General features: G+C 39.3%; 1 protein-coding gene across 1 annotated transcript in view; it reads right to left on the bottom strand.

Moving 5' to 3' along the window:
- Positions 1–776: 776 nt before the first annotated feature.
- lmnb2 (lamin B2) overlaps positions 777–18,480 on the bottom strand; it is a 29,742-nt gene continuing 12,038 nt past the window's right edge. The window contains exons 5-12 of the mRNA XM_010905777.5: positions 18,148–18,318; positions 15,037–15,162; positions 11,062–11,282; positions 8,101–8,332; positions 4,292–4,399; positions 3,971–4,090; positions 3,706–3,795; positions 777–3,576 (exon numbers count right to left, since the gene is read on the bottom strand). Coding sequence (XP_010904079.2) covers positions 3,538–3,576; positions 3,706–3,795; positions 3,971–4,090; positions 4,292–4,399; positions 8,101–8,332; positions 11,062–11,282; positions 15,037–15,162; positions 18,148–18,318 — 1,107 coding nt within the window. The 3' untranslated portion in view covers positions 777–3,537. The remainder of the gene's footprint in view (positions 3,577–3,705; positions 3,796–3,970; positions 4,091–4,291; positions 4,400–8,100; positions 8,333–11,061; positions 11,283–15,036; positions 15,163–18,147; positions 18,319–18,480) is intronic.

The raw sequence follows: 18,480 nt of genomic DNA, 5'->3' as shown, positions 1-18,480 counted from the left end.
CCTCATGGACTAGCAGTCTACTGCACTCTTGTGGTCTGAACTTGTATGTCAACAAATGTCAAATTCACCATAGTTTGACACACATTTTGAGATGGATTAGTTTTAGAAAGCTTTTCTTGCTTTGAAATAACATGTTACCAGCTTCTAATAAAAGACAAGGAGGTGAAAGGCAAGCATAGATAAAAATATGTTAATGTACACCAATTGTAGTAAACTATATGCTTTGGTCAAGAAAATACAAATTTTGGCTAGATAAAAGATCATTAGTGCAGTCAGAGTACACAAATTCATAGGCTACAACAGGACTTGAAAAGCTGATCAATGGGATTACGACAGCAGCTTCTGCCAGTATTCAAAAATAAAATTATCAACTAAATTACAGAATCAGCAAGGATAATACTAACCACACCTTCAATGGCTTTCATAAAATATAACATCCAATAAATATCTTAGCAATAGTAACAATCACTCCATTTACACCTTTTGTCAAGTGATCTTCAAGCAGTTGCAACTTTTCAATGTTTGGCCTTTTGAGACAACCATATTACTAGACTTCACCGATGAATGGTGGTCTTATCTGCTGCAACAGCCCATCCATGACAAGGACCAACAAAATGCACTGACATGCATTTCTGAAGACTACAGTTGTAGTGCAGTTATTACTGCACTAGTTAACTTGCACAGTCCTTGCAGTTCTCTAAAAACAAACTGGTTTTGCTGACAGGTGTGTGTTATGTGATTGAAAGACTACTTTGTGATATGAAACTTCAGTCAGATAAGGGGATTCATATGTAAAACATTTATTATGTATACAAAAAAACAAAATATTTCAATTGTAAATGTAATAATCCATAGCAGTACGACAAACATTTGGCATGCGCCCCTTCGCTACATCCCACAACTACAAGTCCTCTTAGAGTGATGAAGTTAAGGCTTTAGTTTAATCTCTACATAAGACTTGAATATAAATTCCTTTCCACAATTTCTTGCATGGCTCAAAGTACTCAAACCTTCTCCCCCATGATTAATGCACAGCATTGCTGAATTTCCTCTCAGTCAGTGTAAGTGTACCATAGTTCCATTACAGTAAATGTTACTACTGATAGTATTCTTAGCTTCTCAACTGGTGTAACAAATCACAGAATATAATGTTGTAAAGAGCACTGAAAACTGGCCTGAAGCTGTAGTATCACATTTAACATGCTACATCTGTAACATTTGGTAGAACCTGATAAGTTGGTAGTACTATAAATGCCTACTGTCTGACATAATTGATTAATATTAGTAGTAATACTGTAAACTAACAGTAATGTGTTTAAACCAACAGTGCATGAAACTACAACTGACACCAGTTGAAAAGCGTAAGTGATTTCAGCATTGGTGTTGTAACTATTGACAACCCTAATTAGTACATTTTCATCACAGTTCAATCATGATTAACAAAAAGCTTTGTATACCCTGTCCAGCAACCCATCTTGAGTGAATAAGAAATGTTATACATTTCTGTGTCTTCAGAATAAATGTGATTATGGAAAATGACAAAGAATGCAAGACACAGATGAGCATTTATACTACAGACATGATTTGGAGAATTGACATTCAGTCAAAAGAAATATCCCTGTCATTTAGACCCTAACTTAATCACCTTAGAGAACTTGGAGAAAAAAAACCAAAAAAAATGATTACAAATACCGTATCAAAATAATAGTTTAAACAATGCAAAGCACTGCATTCAAAGACATACAAAAATTCTGTTTCCCAGGCCAATATTAAAACTATAAAAGTCGAGGCGACATTGCAACTTTTGTTATTGTCATTATTATTGATGAAGTGAAAATCAATAATAAACCAATACAATTGGCATTTCCTTTCAATTTCAGCACCATGTTAAGAGTTAACATCAATTGTGTAGTCCAACTACCTCACCACTGAGATACCACTGTACATATAGCCATGTAAAAATGAGGCATCTTGACTTTCTATCTACTAGTATTCATGTGGGATGGGAACAGAACTTATCCCCCCACATTTCAAACCATATTGGCGTAAGGTTCTGTTACAATACCACACAATGGGTACCCGCCGTGACTGCCAATCTTCTTAAGCTGACTAGATGTAGTTGGACTACCTCATAAGAATCACAACCGTACATTCAGTAGGTGCAAACGGTAGAAAAGTAAATCCGTTTTTATTTTAGATTGGCCAAAATCCCTGCAATTGACAATGTCATATTTAAATATGCCCACTTTAGTTCTTATGCAGTGTGTCTGAGAAACATCATTTTCAAACATACAAAAGTGATGACTTATCATTTCAACAGCATCAGTAACAGGCAACAGGGTGGAAACGATAATTTGTTTAGTTCAGTCTTTAAAGACATTTTAAAAACAAGCTGTGCATCGTGCGTGCCTATTCTATTTTACCTAATCTTTGACTGTATCACGGCCAGATCAAATCTCTCAAAACTAAAAGCACAATTGTGAAATAAAGCAAAGTCCATAACTAGATTTCATTACCTGAAAATGTTTATACAACATTTTTGAAGATTTTGACTAGGCAATATTGCCTTTCAAATATTTTAATCCATACAGTAAAACACATCCTAGCATTTCCACCCTGTCACTCTTATTTGCAAAGCCAGTCTAAAGAGAGTACATGAGCTATGCAACAGCTGTCAGTTACAATTTACTAGACATTAATGGGACCAACGATCACATCCACTGCCACTGTGCTCTAACCTGGAATCCACAATGCAGAGTGCCGTTTCAGCAGAATATAATATGTCTTTTAGGAGACACTGATCCAAAGCGTGAATACATTTATTACATATGGTTGGCCCCAGAAATCAAACTCAGGGTGGAATGGATTCCAGGCTAACTATTGTCCCTCTGAATTCCTCATTTTTACCCTCTAACTACCTCTGGTTACTACAGGTTCATTGGATGACCAATAGATTCAAATACCGCCATAGTAAAAAACTTTTACCCAAACATACTACAATGCTATCTTTAAAACAAATTTCTTAAAAACCAATGATAACTGGTTACGGTTTAGGTCCAGCTTTATCTTGACAGATGACAGTGTTTTAGGGTCAAAGCCTATCCCACGTGTACAAAGTCCTTTCTGACTTGACAAGACAACAGCAAGCCTAATGCCAGTGTCCTCCGGTCACCTACTAGATTCTAGAGTTCTAGTCACGGTTCTTACAAAAATGGAGGCAAATGAGGGATCCTAAAGGCAAAGTCCCCATTCTTTAAAATCCAAAATTCTTCCAGCCTGGTGCTCTGTGACAGACATACTCAACATGAGTTCAGAGGGTGGGGTGTAGGGATATAACTAAGTGAATTCAGTCCAACAATATATTCTAAAAAAGTATGGTATTTTGTCAGGATTACCCAGATGTTAAAAACAGAGTCTGTTAAAAATATGGGCAGGCTCTCATCTTGTCATATTAGATAAAAGAACACAAGACAGAAGTATACAAAAATATTTCAGTGGCTCTAGAAAAACAGAAGCAGATTTGAGGAAGAGGGACTTTTACATTATTGAACATTCTCTGGATGAGGTCTTCGTTCCCTAGAAGGAATAAAAAACAGGTGTGAGAGAAACATTATATGATAGGGATTAGCCAATCAATGTGGAAGCACTGTTTCCTGACTGTGAGAAATGTCTTACTGGCATAAGGGAGAACCAGAAACTACTTACTCTCAGTTCCTCCTCCTCAAAGTCTTCGTCCTCATCATCTCCGTTCTCCACCTCCATCAATGTTTTAGTGACAGTTCTCTTAGCCACCACCTGGACACAGAACACAGGTCGTGAAAAATCTCTGGAATGTTCAGATTATAGTATCTGCCACCCCCCATGTTTTGTGCATGATCGCATTATTTGTATTTGTGACAATTCAATGTTGTTTTTTGAGTACCCAACAGTAATATCGTACTTGGTTATGTTTCCCCCACACCCCCCTCACCTCTCCATCGGAATCGACCAGGGTGGTGATGATGTCATCCCCAGTGCCCCAAGATGCTTGGCTCTTCCAGAGCAGGTCAGAGGGAGGGCTGTGAGACACTCCTGCGTCCGCACCCCACACCTTAGAGAGAACAGGGCAGCAGGGAGATTGCATCAGAACAACCATGTTCAACGCCAATGCAAATAGCTAATCAAATGCATTTACAAATCCTTGGCATTTGGGTTGATATAGTTCATGTAGAGCAAATAAAACACATGGAGGATTGTCACAGATTAAAGAGCTGCACAAATTAAACTGTCACATGGTAAACTGCTGACTTACTGTAACAGTTTGACCAGCCTTGAGGACAAACTTTGGGGAGAATTTAAAGGCGATCTCCTCTCCTTTGCCAATCTGCCTCTGCAGCCTCCAACTCCCAAGAGATTGGTCCTACAGACAAATTAACATGCTTTAACATATGGCAGACAACAAATGACACCTGCAAGTGTCAGGAACATAAGCAAAAGTTCAACAACACCCTGAAGGCATAAATTAGTTGTTAGCAGGGTTTGAGGTAAACATTCATAGCAGGATTGTTCACTAACAATGTCTTTCCAACAGTCTTAAAGCTGGTGCTGCTAATCCTTAAGATGCACAGGTGGTTGGAGACATGGGTCTAATTAAGAGGGGTGGGGTGTATACTTTAGGCTTAACATTTGGACTTGAAATCCAACAATTACTATGAGGTTACAGATTAGGATTTGGTAGTTCATGTGCACCATGTCACTATTCCTACTACCCAAGTATTTACCCCTCATTAAACATGTGAAACCAGTGAGGACAGTCAGTGTGTCCAGAAAGGTCAGACTCCCTTCTACAGCACCAGTTTCAACACACAGACTGGAGTCTGTTCGTCACACAAGACACCCTTGACTCCCATACGGACATTGAAACATACGCTTCCTCCGTTCTGATTTACATCAAATCTGCACCAACAATGTCACCACACAAACCAATAAAGACCTTCCCCAACCAGAAGCAATGGATGAACAGAGGTCCGACAACTGCTAAAGGCATGCGACACTGCTCTTAGATAAATCATTGCGGAGGCCTACAGCTCATCCAGGGCCAACCTGAAAAGGGGCATCAAGATGGCTAAAAATGACCACAAACTGGGGATTGAGGAGCACTCCTAGAACAACTCTGAACCCTGACGCACATGGCAGGGCATCCAAGCAATCACTGACTACCGGCCAAAGAACCCTACCCCCACAGTCAGTGACGTCTCCTTCACCAACGAGTTAAACAAACCGGGCCAGTAAAAAGTCACGTTGGGACTAAGAAAACTAGCAAGTCACTGTCCCAAATGGGATGTGGCAAAAAAATGTGATTGAAAAAAAAATTTGCATTATAAACTCAACTTCCTCCAGTTGTTTCATAATCTGCCACAAACACAAATAACTACCTTGCAACTCTTTGAGCGTGCTTTTGGCCAGTCAAGAGTTGAGCAGGGGTGTGACGCAAGCCTGTCTGATATTGTATTTCAATAAAACATTTAAAAACTGGCGCAAGTCACTCAAGTGAAGGTGGCAGCAGAGGATAACTACGAGCTTGAACGAAGGCGAACATTTTTACCCGTTTCAACTTTGATGGAACTTGGATGAAGTGTGTAGTCGGTCGTAAGTTCCCGGCTAGAGCGGAAAAATGTGGGTCTTTTTACAAAGGCACCGACAACTTTTGCAAACAGTCCCTGACCAGCCATGCCAATAGCAAACAGCACGTAGTCTGCACAACAGCCAAGTGGGTGGCTGACAATCCATCTTCAGGGCCCTTGACCATACTGGTCAGGAACATAAATACAGATGCCCATTGGGTGATTGCACGATTTAAGAACCGCATACCTTGTAAATAAGACGTTCGCCTTGTTCCCGTGTGGATGATTGAGAAGCATTTGTTTAAAAGCCAAATGTTTTGTTGACTTTTTTATTGGTTACAAGTCGCAACTTTTGGAAGGAGGGACAGTAAATCATTTTCAGGGCCACTAAGTAATGTTAATGTTGAGGCCAGCAATTTTTTTATATGGAGCGGAGAGAGTATGTGTATCATAAACTAATCTCTAGCTCTCTTGTGCACTCTCTCTCACTTCCTGCTTGTGCAAATACCTGCCCAATCCATTACGACAGAAAACACCCAGGTGAAACAATGTTGAGCTCAAACAAACCAGTGGTATTTATCCTAGAAGACATGAGTAAGGATGGGACGATAGACAATTTTAATACTAATCGCAATGGAAAATACTCTCGATTATGAAATCGTGGAGAAATTCCATAATCGTATATCAGGATAATCCTCACAAGTGACTTGAAAAAGTTCTGCAAGTCGCTGAAGTTTCCCTGACTGCTTGTTTTATTTCACAAGTGGAGCGCACATCTCATCTCACATTGTACTACGCTACTAAACATCCTCTGCAATGCATGGTCAATGAAGCCGAATGGCTCTGCTAGCGTAAATAGAAGAATATTGTCAATTACAATAAAAAAAAAGTATATTCTTAAATGCCGTTATGAGTTGGGATTGTATTGTAATGATAAAGTATAAACTAGTTTTCCAATTTCTTAACAACAGTACTAGTCTAACCACTACACTTAGTAGTCTACCAAAAAAAAAGCTTCTGATCACGTCTCCACTTCCCGCTATATGCAAATACCTGTACATTCCAATACCACAGAAAATAAGCAGTTGAAACAACGCTGAGTTAAAAAAGAAAAAGAGAAAAGAAACGTAAAGCCTAGTTCAGCCGGCCCGCAATAGAAAGCGTTGCTTTGTGTTAAACTGACTAACGTTTCTTATTAAGTTTACCTCCACCATAGCGTCTATGAACTGTATTGCTTTTGCCACTGGCCGTTTTAACAGCTTATTAGCCAGTAAAAGGCTTACTAGTATCTACTAACTTCCAAGGAATAATCATAAGAATTGAGCAATTGCTAACAGTCGCATGTTAAGGCTTACTATAAAGTAACTACTGTATATTGTAGCCAGCAAATGTGTTTGTCTATCCTGACCCAAAATCCTGACTTCGAAAATCCACCAGAAATAGTCGCTATATAACCGTAAACGGTTTTATTTCAGGCTTAATATAATGTAGATACTGACGGTTTTCGCCAACAAAGTTTTTGTCTATACAGAATAATTCATAATGCGTACTTCGCTTCGCCTGCGAGGAGATACGAACTCGGGACCTATAGTTCACAAGTCCGCTTCTCTAACCACTACGCTATTTAACAAGGGGTAGTCAGTCAGTAACATTCACTCTTCATGGCCGGCTCCGCTTACGCGGTCCGGAAAAAAACATGACTTCCTAGAAGACATGCAGTTATGATGCATGCAGAAAAAACCTGTTAACAAACTGCAAATTGTAGAAAATACAATATATACATTATGCACATAGCTCTTTCGATTTTCTAATTATAATATGGTTTATATTGTAAGCTAATTGTTAATGCTTTCCTACTGAAAGTGATTTGAGAAGGCAAATAGAATATCAACTGCGTGGGCCAAAATAACATGGACTATCTACATAATCTGCACAATATAACAGGGAGCTGTTATGAATTAGCAATATATTATAAGAATCGACACATCAAATAAGCCTATCCTCAGCTAATAAGGCACATCAAATGCGCACGTAAGTGCATGCACCCACAGGTCAGTACCTGTAAGAAATTAAATCTGTTTTCACCCCAGATAAGTGACTTGAAAGATCTCTGGCCAGTCACCAAAGTGTTCCTGACTACTTGTTTTATTTAGCTGGTGGAGCGCTAAATCAATTATTCTTTTTTGATTAGATTCAAATTTGTTATTGAACAAGTACAAGTACAACGAAATGCAGTTAGCATCTAAGAAGTTCGAATAGAAGAGGGAAGAAAATGTACTTGTATTAAGTATAATGTATGCCACAGATGTGACATACAGATGTGCAATGTATAGATGTGCAATGAAGGCAAATGCAGTACAAACGGCAGTTTTAAATGCCACTAAACATCCTCTGCAATGTATTGTCTATTCTCATATCGTCCCACTCCTAGTTACGAGAGATGCAAGAAAGAGATTACGAGAAATTAGAAAATTCTAAGTGATTTGAATAGTTGTACCTTATCTGAGTTGTTCTTGAGGGTAACACACTTCCCGTCTAGGTCAGTCTCCTCAATAGTGACAATGCCAACAGCCTCTGCGTCCTGGCTGATGTGGACCTGAGGTACAACCAGTGATAACTCCTCCAGCTCCATACGCTTCCTCTTGGCTCGGGTGGAGCGGGAGGAGCTAGTGCTGCCTGTGGCACGGGACACAGTCACCCTGCTAGATGGGCTAGGGGACAGCTTTAGCCTGGGGAGGGGTGAGGAGAAATTAGGTAAGGGATAAGGTCAAATGTTTTGGTTAATAGCCCTTATTTTTACTTAGATGACTGCAATGGAAAAAGTCTCAGAGACAAGGAGCAAATTAAAGTGCTTTGTCATCAGGTAAAGCAACTAGAGAAATCAGCCTAAACTTTCCCTTTGACTAGACAAATGAAGAGGCATTGTCCCAAGAATGACATTTTGGAGGAAACCGGTGTAAACCTCTCAGTTCTTTATTTCTACGCTCTAGCCCGGAGGACATTTGTAAAACATGCTTGAAACGTCAAACATAAATGACAACTAATTTTCTCCAAATACATAGGAATAGTGAAGGCAAAACTTGAAATATGCTTAGCATTATAAAAAATTAAAAGCATGAAATGCATCAATCTAAGACTTCGAGGTACAGCCAACTTTCAGCAGTAGACGACATGTGCACTGGAGGCAGTGGATGGACCACCACAGCCAAACTACTTTCAGAACTATACAAAATATTAAAATAACAGTTTGTTAGAAATTCAATAAGTATCAATCCCAGGATAATCTTTCAGAAAGATAAACGCAGACTGAAGCTCTGAAATAAGACACAAGAGCAGTCAACTGACTGACCAGGGTCAACCAAACCAACCTGCCAAGATAACATTCGGCTTAAAAGAAATATCAAATTTCACTTAATTAAGACTACGGAGTCTGACAACTTGTTGAGGCATGGAAGAAAACTTCAAGATGTAGTAGATTTACTGCTTTCCAAAATGTCAGCAAAGCTTGAGGAGCAACTTCAGAATATCATTTGGCTTTCTTAGTTCTGTGAAAGGCAAAAATAAACAAATATTGCCATATTTAATAGTCCAGTTAAATAGGATGAATGGAATTTGACTTCTTCCATCACAGCTGCTACCTACTGACAGCAGGTGCGATATGCCTTGGCCCCTGCTATTTTTTTAGCTCTATCACCATAAAGTGTGCAAAAGACATTGCCTTTAAAAGAGACTTATTAGTCAGCATTCCCCTTTCGTCTATGGATGTGTGTAGTGATGGCCATACAAGGCTTCATTACCGTTCTTCTAGCAGCAGGATATTATGCTAGCAGTGCTAAATGAGAATTTCCTTTTCAAAATAAAAGCCATAATTGAAATTGGGGAGAGTATTTGAGACATTGCCGATTTTGCAGGTTTTCCCACTAACAAAGCATGTAGAAGTCTGTAATTTTTATCATAGTTACTCTTCAACTGAGAGTGTCGGAATCTAAAACAAAAATCCAGAAAATCACATGAAATGGTTTTTAAGTAATTAATTTGCATTTTATTGCATGACATAAGTATTTGATACATCAGAAAAGCAGAACTCAATATTTGGTACAGAAACCTTTGTTTGCTATTACAGAGATCATATGTTTCCTGTCGTTCTTGACCAGGTTTGCACACACTGCAGCAGGGATTTTGGCAAACTCCTCCACACAGACCTTCTCCAGATCCTTCAAGTTTTGTGGATGTCACTGGGCAATACAGACTTTCAGCTCCCTCCAAAGATTTTCTAATGGGTTCAGGTCTGGAGACTGGCTAGGCCACTCCAGGACCTTGAGATGCTTCTTACAGAGCCACTCCTTAGTTGCCCTGGCTGTGTGTTTCGGGTCGTTGTCATGCTGGAAGACCCAGCCACGACCCATCTTCAATGCTCTTACTAAGGGAAGGAGGTTGTTGGCCAAGATCTTGCGATACATGGCCCCATCCATCCTCCCCTCAATACGGTGCAGTCATCCTGTCCCCTTTGCAAAAAAGCATCTTGGGTTGTACTCATCCTTCTTCTTCCTCCAAACACGGCGGGTGGAGTTTAGACCAAAAGGCTCTATTTCTGTCTCATCAGAACACACCTTCTCCCATTCCTCCTCTGGATCATCCAGAAGGTCATTGGCAAACTTCAGACAGGCCTGGACATATGCTGGTTTGAGATTGACCTTCATCTTGAACTTCTTCCATTTTCTAATTGTGCAAACAGTTGTTGCCTTCTCACCAAGCTGCTTGCCTATTGTCCTGTAGCCCATCCCAGCCTTGTGCAGGTCTACAATTTTATCCCTGATGTCCTTACACAGCTCTCTGGTCTTGGCCATTGTGGAGAGGTTGGAGTCTGTTTGATTAAGTGTGTGGACAGGTGTCTTTTATACAGGTAACAAGTTCAAAAAAGTGCAGTTAATACAAGTAATGAGTGGAGAACAGGAGGGCTTCTTAAAGAAAAACGAACAGGTCTGTGAGAGCCGGAATTCTTACAGGTTGGTAGGTGATCAAATACTTATGCAATAAAATGCAAATTAATTATTTAAAAATCATTCAATGTGATTTTCTGGATTTTGGTTTTAGATTCCGTCTCTCAGTTGAAGAGTACCTATGATAAACATTACAGACCTCTACACGCTTTGTATGTAGGAAAACCTGCAAAATTGGCAGTGTATCAAATAGTTGCTCTCCCCACTGTATGAAGACAATATAGTTAATCTAGTCTGTACATTTTATGTATCATGTCCATTCCAATATTATTCATGTCCTTTCTTTTTACAGACTTTTTACAGAGTATAACTATATTGCCTTATAAATTTCAATGATGGCTTTTATTGTGATAAAGAAAATCTGAGTGCTGCCAGCATAATAACCGGCTACTAAAATAACGTTAATGAAGCCGCGTTTGGTCATCACTAAACGTGCACACCAGTCTATACATCAATACCTGTCCTCCTCTCCCTCCAGGAGTTTCCTGTAAGCGTTGATCTCCATGTCCAGGGCCAGTTTGACATCCAGCAGCTCCTGGTACTCATTGAGCTGCTGCTGCATGCGGTCCCTCATCTCTGCCATCTCCCGCTCCTTGGAGTCTATCTGCCTGCGGTGCTTGTCTCTCTCCCCCGCCAATATGTCCTCCAGCTCATGCACACGCTCCTCATTGGCAGATGCCTACCCAGGGAAGGGGGGGTTAGAAAGATAATTTTCAGTTTAATCCAAGACGTATCTCTTTAAAAAAAAAAAAAAAAAAAGATGCTATGGTTCCAGGCAAGGAAACGTTTCAACTATCAATAATTAAAGCCATTATAAGAGGAACAGCACAATCATTCGAGATAGAGAGCAGCTGACAACTCACGGAAGCAATGGGCAATGCATATTAGGTGCATATCAAAGCAGTAGTTCATTATTCAAGCTAGCTACTGTAGATGCACCTACAACATTAATGACGGCCCGCTGTACAGTGGCCAGTAAGACCTAACAGTAGACAATTTCAGGCCAGTGCTCGATTTCCCCATTAAAATCCGTAGTATCGTATTAAAACGTTTGCTTGTTATATTTGTCACTCCTCCCGCTTCGATTTTCGCTTCTCATTAACCATTCATGGTCGACGTCCGCGATCCCGCGGACAGTGCTAATTTGCATACATATTTCGAAAAATAGATTCTCCATAATCGTCCGATTCCAATGGTATATTATTTGTAGCCACTTTCCTGAAGCGTTCCGTGTATAATTGGGGTTTTCCGTGTATAATATGGGTTGTATAGTTGTATAGTTTGGGTTGCTATGAGAACTTTTCACCAGGCAACGACATTGCCTATTCATCTTAGAAAGGCTCATTTGTACATCAGTATAAATATTACAAGCGTGTACATCACTATATATGATGTTTTTAACCATAATACATCGTTTGTATTATATATAAGATATAAAAATTAATATTTAGTCAAAATAGTATGGGGATGTTCTTGAGTTTTTGGGAAGAAGTTGGTAATTTTTCTGAGTTTATAAAATATATAAGTCCAAACGTAACTAGCGATCTAGTGCTGCCATCTGCTGGCCGTTTTGAGTCATTACACCTATTACATGGGATTTTACATTCAATCTTATTTATTTCATAATGTTTTATTTCTAGGTAGAAGAACCACATTTTTTGGGGGTGCCTATATTTTTTACCTTCTATTATATTATTTTTCATTATTTTCAACCCAATTACAGTGTAATTTGATAGTAAAGGCATGAAAGTATGAGGAAATACCATTGACACAAAATCTAATAATGCTTTAAAAAAAAAATCTTGATGCTGAATGGCAGAAATGTTTTCCGAAAACATTTTTTTTGCCTGTCAAACAGATGAGTTTTATAAATATTGACCCAGAAGTCTGTTTTTATGTGTTTTTATTGTAGCCAGAGGGGTTGCTATTAAAAGGATACATCATAATAGGTTGTATCTGTTACAGAAATGAATCTAGGACCCAAAATGTCCCACTAGTGAAATCCGGCCGAAAGCCCCATAGGCTACCAAGGGTTAAAATGCATCTGTGGCTATTCTTCTCCCTTCTCGGTGTGGTGCTGTACCGTTGTCGTCTTTTTGACCAATAATATTCAATGGTTCATCTGTTTTGACCAATCATAGTTCATAGAGCAATCTAGAGCAGGACCAAAATATAGTACCATATAGGGCAAAGCAAATGCAATCAATTGTTTTCTTGGAAAGAACAGGTTCCATGGGTTGGAAAAGATAATGGCAAGGGACAGATGTACTGCCGTTCATGTTGTGTGTTCCAGACAAAAGCTAATAAGGCAGGGTTGTTTATTAAGGGAACAAACAACTACCAAAAACCTGCTCTTAAGTCCCCCCTGTGTATTGTGGCTAAACGGTTGATGACAACCCTGTGGCTGCACCAATGAACGTCTGCCCGCTCCGAATGAATGAGGTGGTGTGTAGCCAAATTAAACTAATTCATGTAGTGAAGGAGGAGAAACCATTCAGGGAATATTATTCAAGAAAGGACCGAGAATTTTAACCAGCAATATTATCTCAATACACCAGTGGGGATTTCTTTAAGACTGCAAGGGAAGCTCAGCTTCCCCTATAATGTCAAAAGAAATAATGGTCAGACTAGAAGTACTGTATTGTGCCATATTCGTTACCATAAATATATTAACTCTTATTTTCATGCTTTTATGTCACATCAAATAATCATCTTCATGCAAAGACGATAATGATATTTACAGTAGCTAAAAGTTTGATAATTTTTATTTATAAAAAATTCATGATGTGCGTTGCATCATATTTATGTAAAGAGAAATTGCTTGTATTAACTGTCTTATATCACACGCAAATCTTTGGTATAAATCAATATTCCGATTATGATATTTACATATTATATTTACACACACATACACACAATTCAGATCCGGCCAGTAATAACACTGTCTGGGTCCAGTAGATATCGGACCAACAGACCCAATAGGGCCAGTGAGAAAGGAAGTAAGCTTCGGACCCTGTGCATATTAAATTATACTAAGCTGGCGGACATGCAAATCAAATGCGCCATTCTCCTGATTGATTGTTGACCGCTTGTCTGTCTGTCTGTCTGTCTGTCTGTCTGTCTGTCTGTCTGTCTGTCTGTCTGTCTGTCTGTCTGTCTGTCTGTCTGTCTGTCTGTCTGTCTGTCTGTCTGTCTGTCTGTCTGTCTGTCTGTCTGTCTGTCTGACTGTCTGTCTGTCTGTCTGTCTGTCTGTCTGTCTGTCTGTGCTATTAGGCCATTTAAAAATATACGTAAGACTTGCTCAGCGTCTTGCTTAAATTTGCTAATTACTAGTGATTAAACGTAAGGAATGACCCTATTTTAAACGAACAGGACTCAAAAGGGATGACAACCAATCCCATCCCTTCTAGCTAGTACTACTAGATTGTTCTGCGTGAGCTTCTTGGAGGAAGTTAATAATGAGCGACCAATGGCTAACTTCGTTCTTCATAGATGACTCTGTCCAGCCCTCACTTCCTGCTGGGAAAATTACCATATCACATTAAAAATGTTTGCCTTATTTCTGATGGAGCAATGGTTTTATTTGCAAAGCCTTATTTTTCTCATTAGACAGGTTGAAAAAACACTATGCAGCCCACCAAAGAGCTTAAGGCCGAAAAACAAGCCTGATTTTAAGGACTTTTCAAAGACCTAGTAGTAAAAAATCTCGAAATTTGCATGGTTCCATTTCATGCGGCAAAAATGCAACCAAAACCTAACTTTTTATTTAATACCTGGTTTGTGTAACAATTTAAAAGTTTTTGAGAGCTGCACACATGCTTAATTCTGCAAGATGTAGTATTATATTAGGCTATATGAGCTTAAAGTTACCTTACCATTTCAACTTCAAAGGGCAGGCCCTATTGGCTGAAGTCAATTCATTGCTGTGGTTTGTAGGGGAAAAAAACTGCCGTAAAGTAACTTTGTTATTGAATACCAATTCAGCATTCTATTACAATACCTAATGGACCACTGAATAATCTACAAGACTATTAGGCTGCTTTTTTGTTTCCGGTTTCTTTTCTGGATCCAACCAAATCATGGGCAGGTGCCATGTACAAAAAAATAAATAATTGTAGTACCAGTGTGACCAGAAGAACATACTCAGGACCCTCCTCAATGTCTGATTATAGGGATATTCAAGTGGATAATTAAAAAAACAATAGTTAGATAGAAATGGCAAGATAAAGAATAGCTGAACTTCCACAATAATTGCAGTAGCTAGCTTGCCGTTACTGTGAATTTTTTTTAATGTTGTCAACCTAGATTCGCACAGGTTGGCACATAAGAATAATAAGCATTTATACATACCTATATACTTACATAGATCACAAAAAAAGTTTGACTTAGACAAAAGCATCTGCTAAATTACATTATTCAATTAATAACATTACCTGTTTCTGCAGGGCAGAGAGCTGAAAGGCCAGGCTCTCAATCCTCATGTGAGCCTCCTGCAGCTCCTCACGAGCAGTACTCACTGCCTTATCATTCAGTTCAGATGACACCTTGGCATTATCCAGCTGCACACACAGAAAGGTGACAAGAGAGGAGGGGCAGATAAATGTAATTTCCACTAGCACAGGATTAATAAAACTGTGAAAAATGTATAATACAGAAAATTTGCAAATGCCCCATTAGGCAAAAAGCCAGATAGTAAAAGAAAACCCCACTAATTTGACAATGTCCACACATGACAAATTAACATTCATAGTTTATTATACAACAGAGAAATACTTCGTAATATTTTCTTTGGATGCCTCTGTCTGGAATCTTTGAGATAAAGGCAGTCTACTTCAAAAATATTGATAGCAAGTGAATTGTGATTCACTGCAAACATTTTCAGGAATTAGTACCTCTCGCAGACAAGTCTCGATTAGCGAACACTGCCCTCAATCTGTCTGTTCTCAGCAGCGAATGCTATGTAGAAGACAAGTTTTCTGGCTCAGAGATCACTATTAGCATGCAGTGATTGAGCAAGGCCTACACAGCATGAGGTGAGTTAGTTATTGGAGGGAAGACGAACATCAAATGATGGCAAGGCCTACAACTGCTGCAACATGCCCCCACCAGTAGACATTTATTAAACAATCTTTCATGTTGAGAATTAAAACTGACATCCACCCCCTCAACATCATAATTGATGACTGATAACCTACACCAGGGGTATTAAACTTTTACAGATACCGGAGCCTGCTGGTTTTTCCATTCATTAACATTAACTGCACCCAATTGGAGGCCCAAGTCTAAGTGAGACTGGCTTCAAGGTCAAGAGTTGGAATCCTGACCTTAACTTTCAAACTGTAAATTATGGAAGTAGTGTTGTTCGGGGTAAGTATTTCACAACGGTCATGGCCGTCGTTGCCACTCGCTCTGGCCGTTCCAACCTCCAAGTGGGAGAATACACCTGAATGCTTTTTGAGAGCTCCGAGAAGTAACATCAGGCAACATCACTGGACATGGCCACGTTTGTGGTTGAAGATTAAAGAACAGAAATGACTTGCCCCATGCACAAATGTATCAATATATTTGTTTATTTAGGTAATTTAGGTCATTCTCTTTAGGTTATTTAGGTCATTCTCATTTGTGCAGGTGATTGTGATGTTAAAAGATACACAAAAGTAAACCACAAAGTAACTGATTTAATGTTAGCCTTCTGGCTAGCAAGCCTAAATGTTACTTAACCTTTTCACGCGTAAGTTTCAAATATTCCCTTAACAGCCACCCCAGCGTGAGTTTTTTTGCATGAGACACTCAGTTCCAGAATTTGAACAGTCACCTTGCCAGGTAAGGAACACTAAATACATTGCATTGCAAGCTTCTTTTATTGACTCAAATTCAAAGAGCTGCAAAAGCTAACCGTTAGCAACCGTCAGCTAACCGTCAGCAAACCGTCAGCAAACCGTCAGCAAACCGTCAGCTAACCGCAAGCTAACAAAGCGTGACCTGTAATTCAGTGCAGTGAAAATGAATAAACTATATAAAAAGCATAGCGGCGCCCACAACGGGTAATTTAACTTCTAGAACGTTTTTACATAATGATTTTGACCGGTTGTCAGCTCTTCCAGGAAATGTTAAGATGCTCTATAGTAGTCGCTAATATCATTTGTTTTTGTGTATTATGTTTATTGTAGAAAAACATAACTGCTAGTGTTGGCTGTCTGTTGGTACGTAAGTAACACTTCTCCCGATCTGAATGCTTGCCAGCTGGTTAATATCATAGTATGGTCTTGAAACAATTACAATCAGGAAATAAAGATAAACACTTTGAGCTAAATGTGAGTAAATAACAGCGCGGTCTGACCAGTCATTGTTACGTCACTCGTACCTAGATGTTCTAATGGTGCATTCTAAACAATACGTTCTAATCACACCAGTGTGATCGTACGCTTCAGGGACCACTCTAGCCTGATCACACCAGTGTGATCGTACGTGTCAAAAAGTTAACCATCAATATCGTTGGCTGTTTGTCTTCATCTATTGAACGCTCTCAACTAAAACGCCTGAAATGAAACAAATTCAAGAATCTATCAAAACGATACCCATGTAAAAAAGAAAAGCATTAAGCAATGTAATCCATTATGTTTTATAGAAATTCAATACAAGCTGTCCTGCAGTCTTCGTAAATATTCAACCAGAACACAAATCATGATATACAAAATGACTTTAATAACGGAAAGCAATTAGTAGCATAAAATTAAACAGTTCACATGGGCCTATTTCTAGGACACAGCTAGGCTAAGCTTGATCATATATTACTCAGGTATTCAGCCAAAGCTATACTGTAATTAGATAAGAGTATAACAGAACATTTTACTTATTACAAGCAAATAAGCTCTGCCAAATAATGCGTTGCTAAATTTGCCTCCCTTTGTAAGATAAGCTTTATAACATATTTTGCACAAGGGTGCTGCTTGTCGCAGGTATCAGCTCAACCTTTTATCGTTGGATTCGTAGCCAGAGTAGAGCCAAATTTGACTTGAGCCTCCATGCGGTCCTACTGGTTAAGTACAGCCAGTATTCCCCGCTGCTGCTTTGTCAAAAGTTGTTTCGACTAATTGGAAGGTTTCAACTCGCTTGAGAAGCAATGTAAAGAATAAGCAAAACTACCAATGCTACGTGACCACTGATGACACTTGATGTCTTAAAGGGTACATACCCTTGTATACCTTCTGGAAACCTCAGTGTAGCGGTAAAGGCAAATTAAATGTCTCAAAGTTTTAAACTCCTAGTATTGTTTCATTATCAAATTGTAGTATCTAAATAATTTTCCAGTATCAATATATCGTGTAACACTAGGTGGAAGCATACAAAGCAGGCGACATCAAAGTAGGCACGCCTAATCAATCAGATCTGTTCCTCTTCTATCGACAGACAGCTGATGAGCTGTGATTGGGTGACATCCAGCACATGGCCAACCAGGGAGAGCCTCAAGAATCTCAGAGAGCACTGACCAAGAGAGTTCTCAAATATCAGGCATGCAAGGTGGAAAGCAGACAGACACATACCTTGGCCCTGAAGGTGTTGCCCAGCTCTTCCTTGTAGATGGAAACTTGTTCCTCATGCTGCCTGCGCAGGTCCTGCAGAGCCTGGGCCAGTTGGAAGGTGTAGTCCTGGGACACTCCACTGTCCACCTCCACAGTACGCTTCTCACGCCGACGACGCGTCTCACGCACCTCCTACACACCAGTCAAACAGGTTTCAACAAAACAACACCACTAGTGCTCTCTTTTAAACAATCAGTGTAATATTTTTTCTTGATAGCCCTACTAATGTCAAATGATTTTCGAAATGTTTCAATGACAAAAATAAAGGCTGTTATTTTTATAAATAAAAAAGGA

This window comes from Esox lucius, chromosome 8, assembly GCF_011004845.1.
Source record: "Esox lucius isolate fEsoLuc1 chromosome 8, fEsoLuc1.pri, whole genome shotgun sequence".
Lineage (NCBI taxonomy): Eukaryota > Metazoa > Chordata > Actinopteri > Esociformes > Esocidae > Esox > Esox lucius.
Note: the sequence above shows the minus strand (reverse complement) of the source record. Positions and strands in the feature narration are given on the sequence as shown.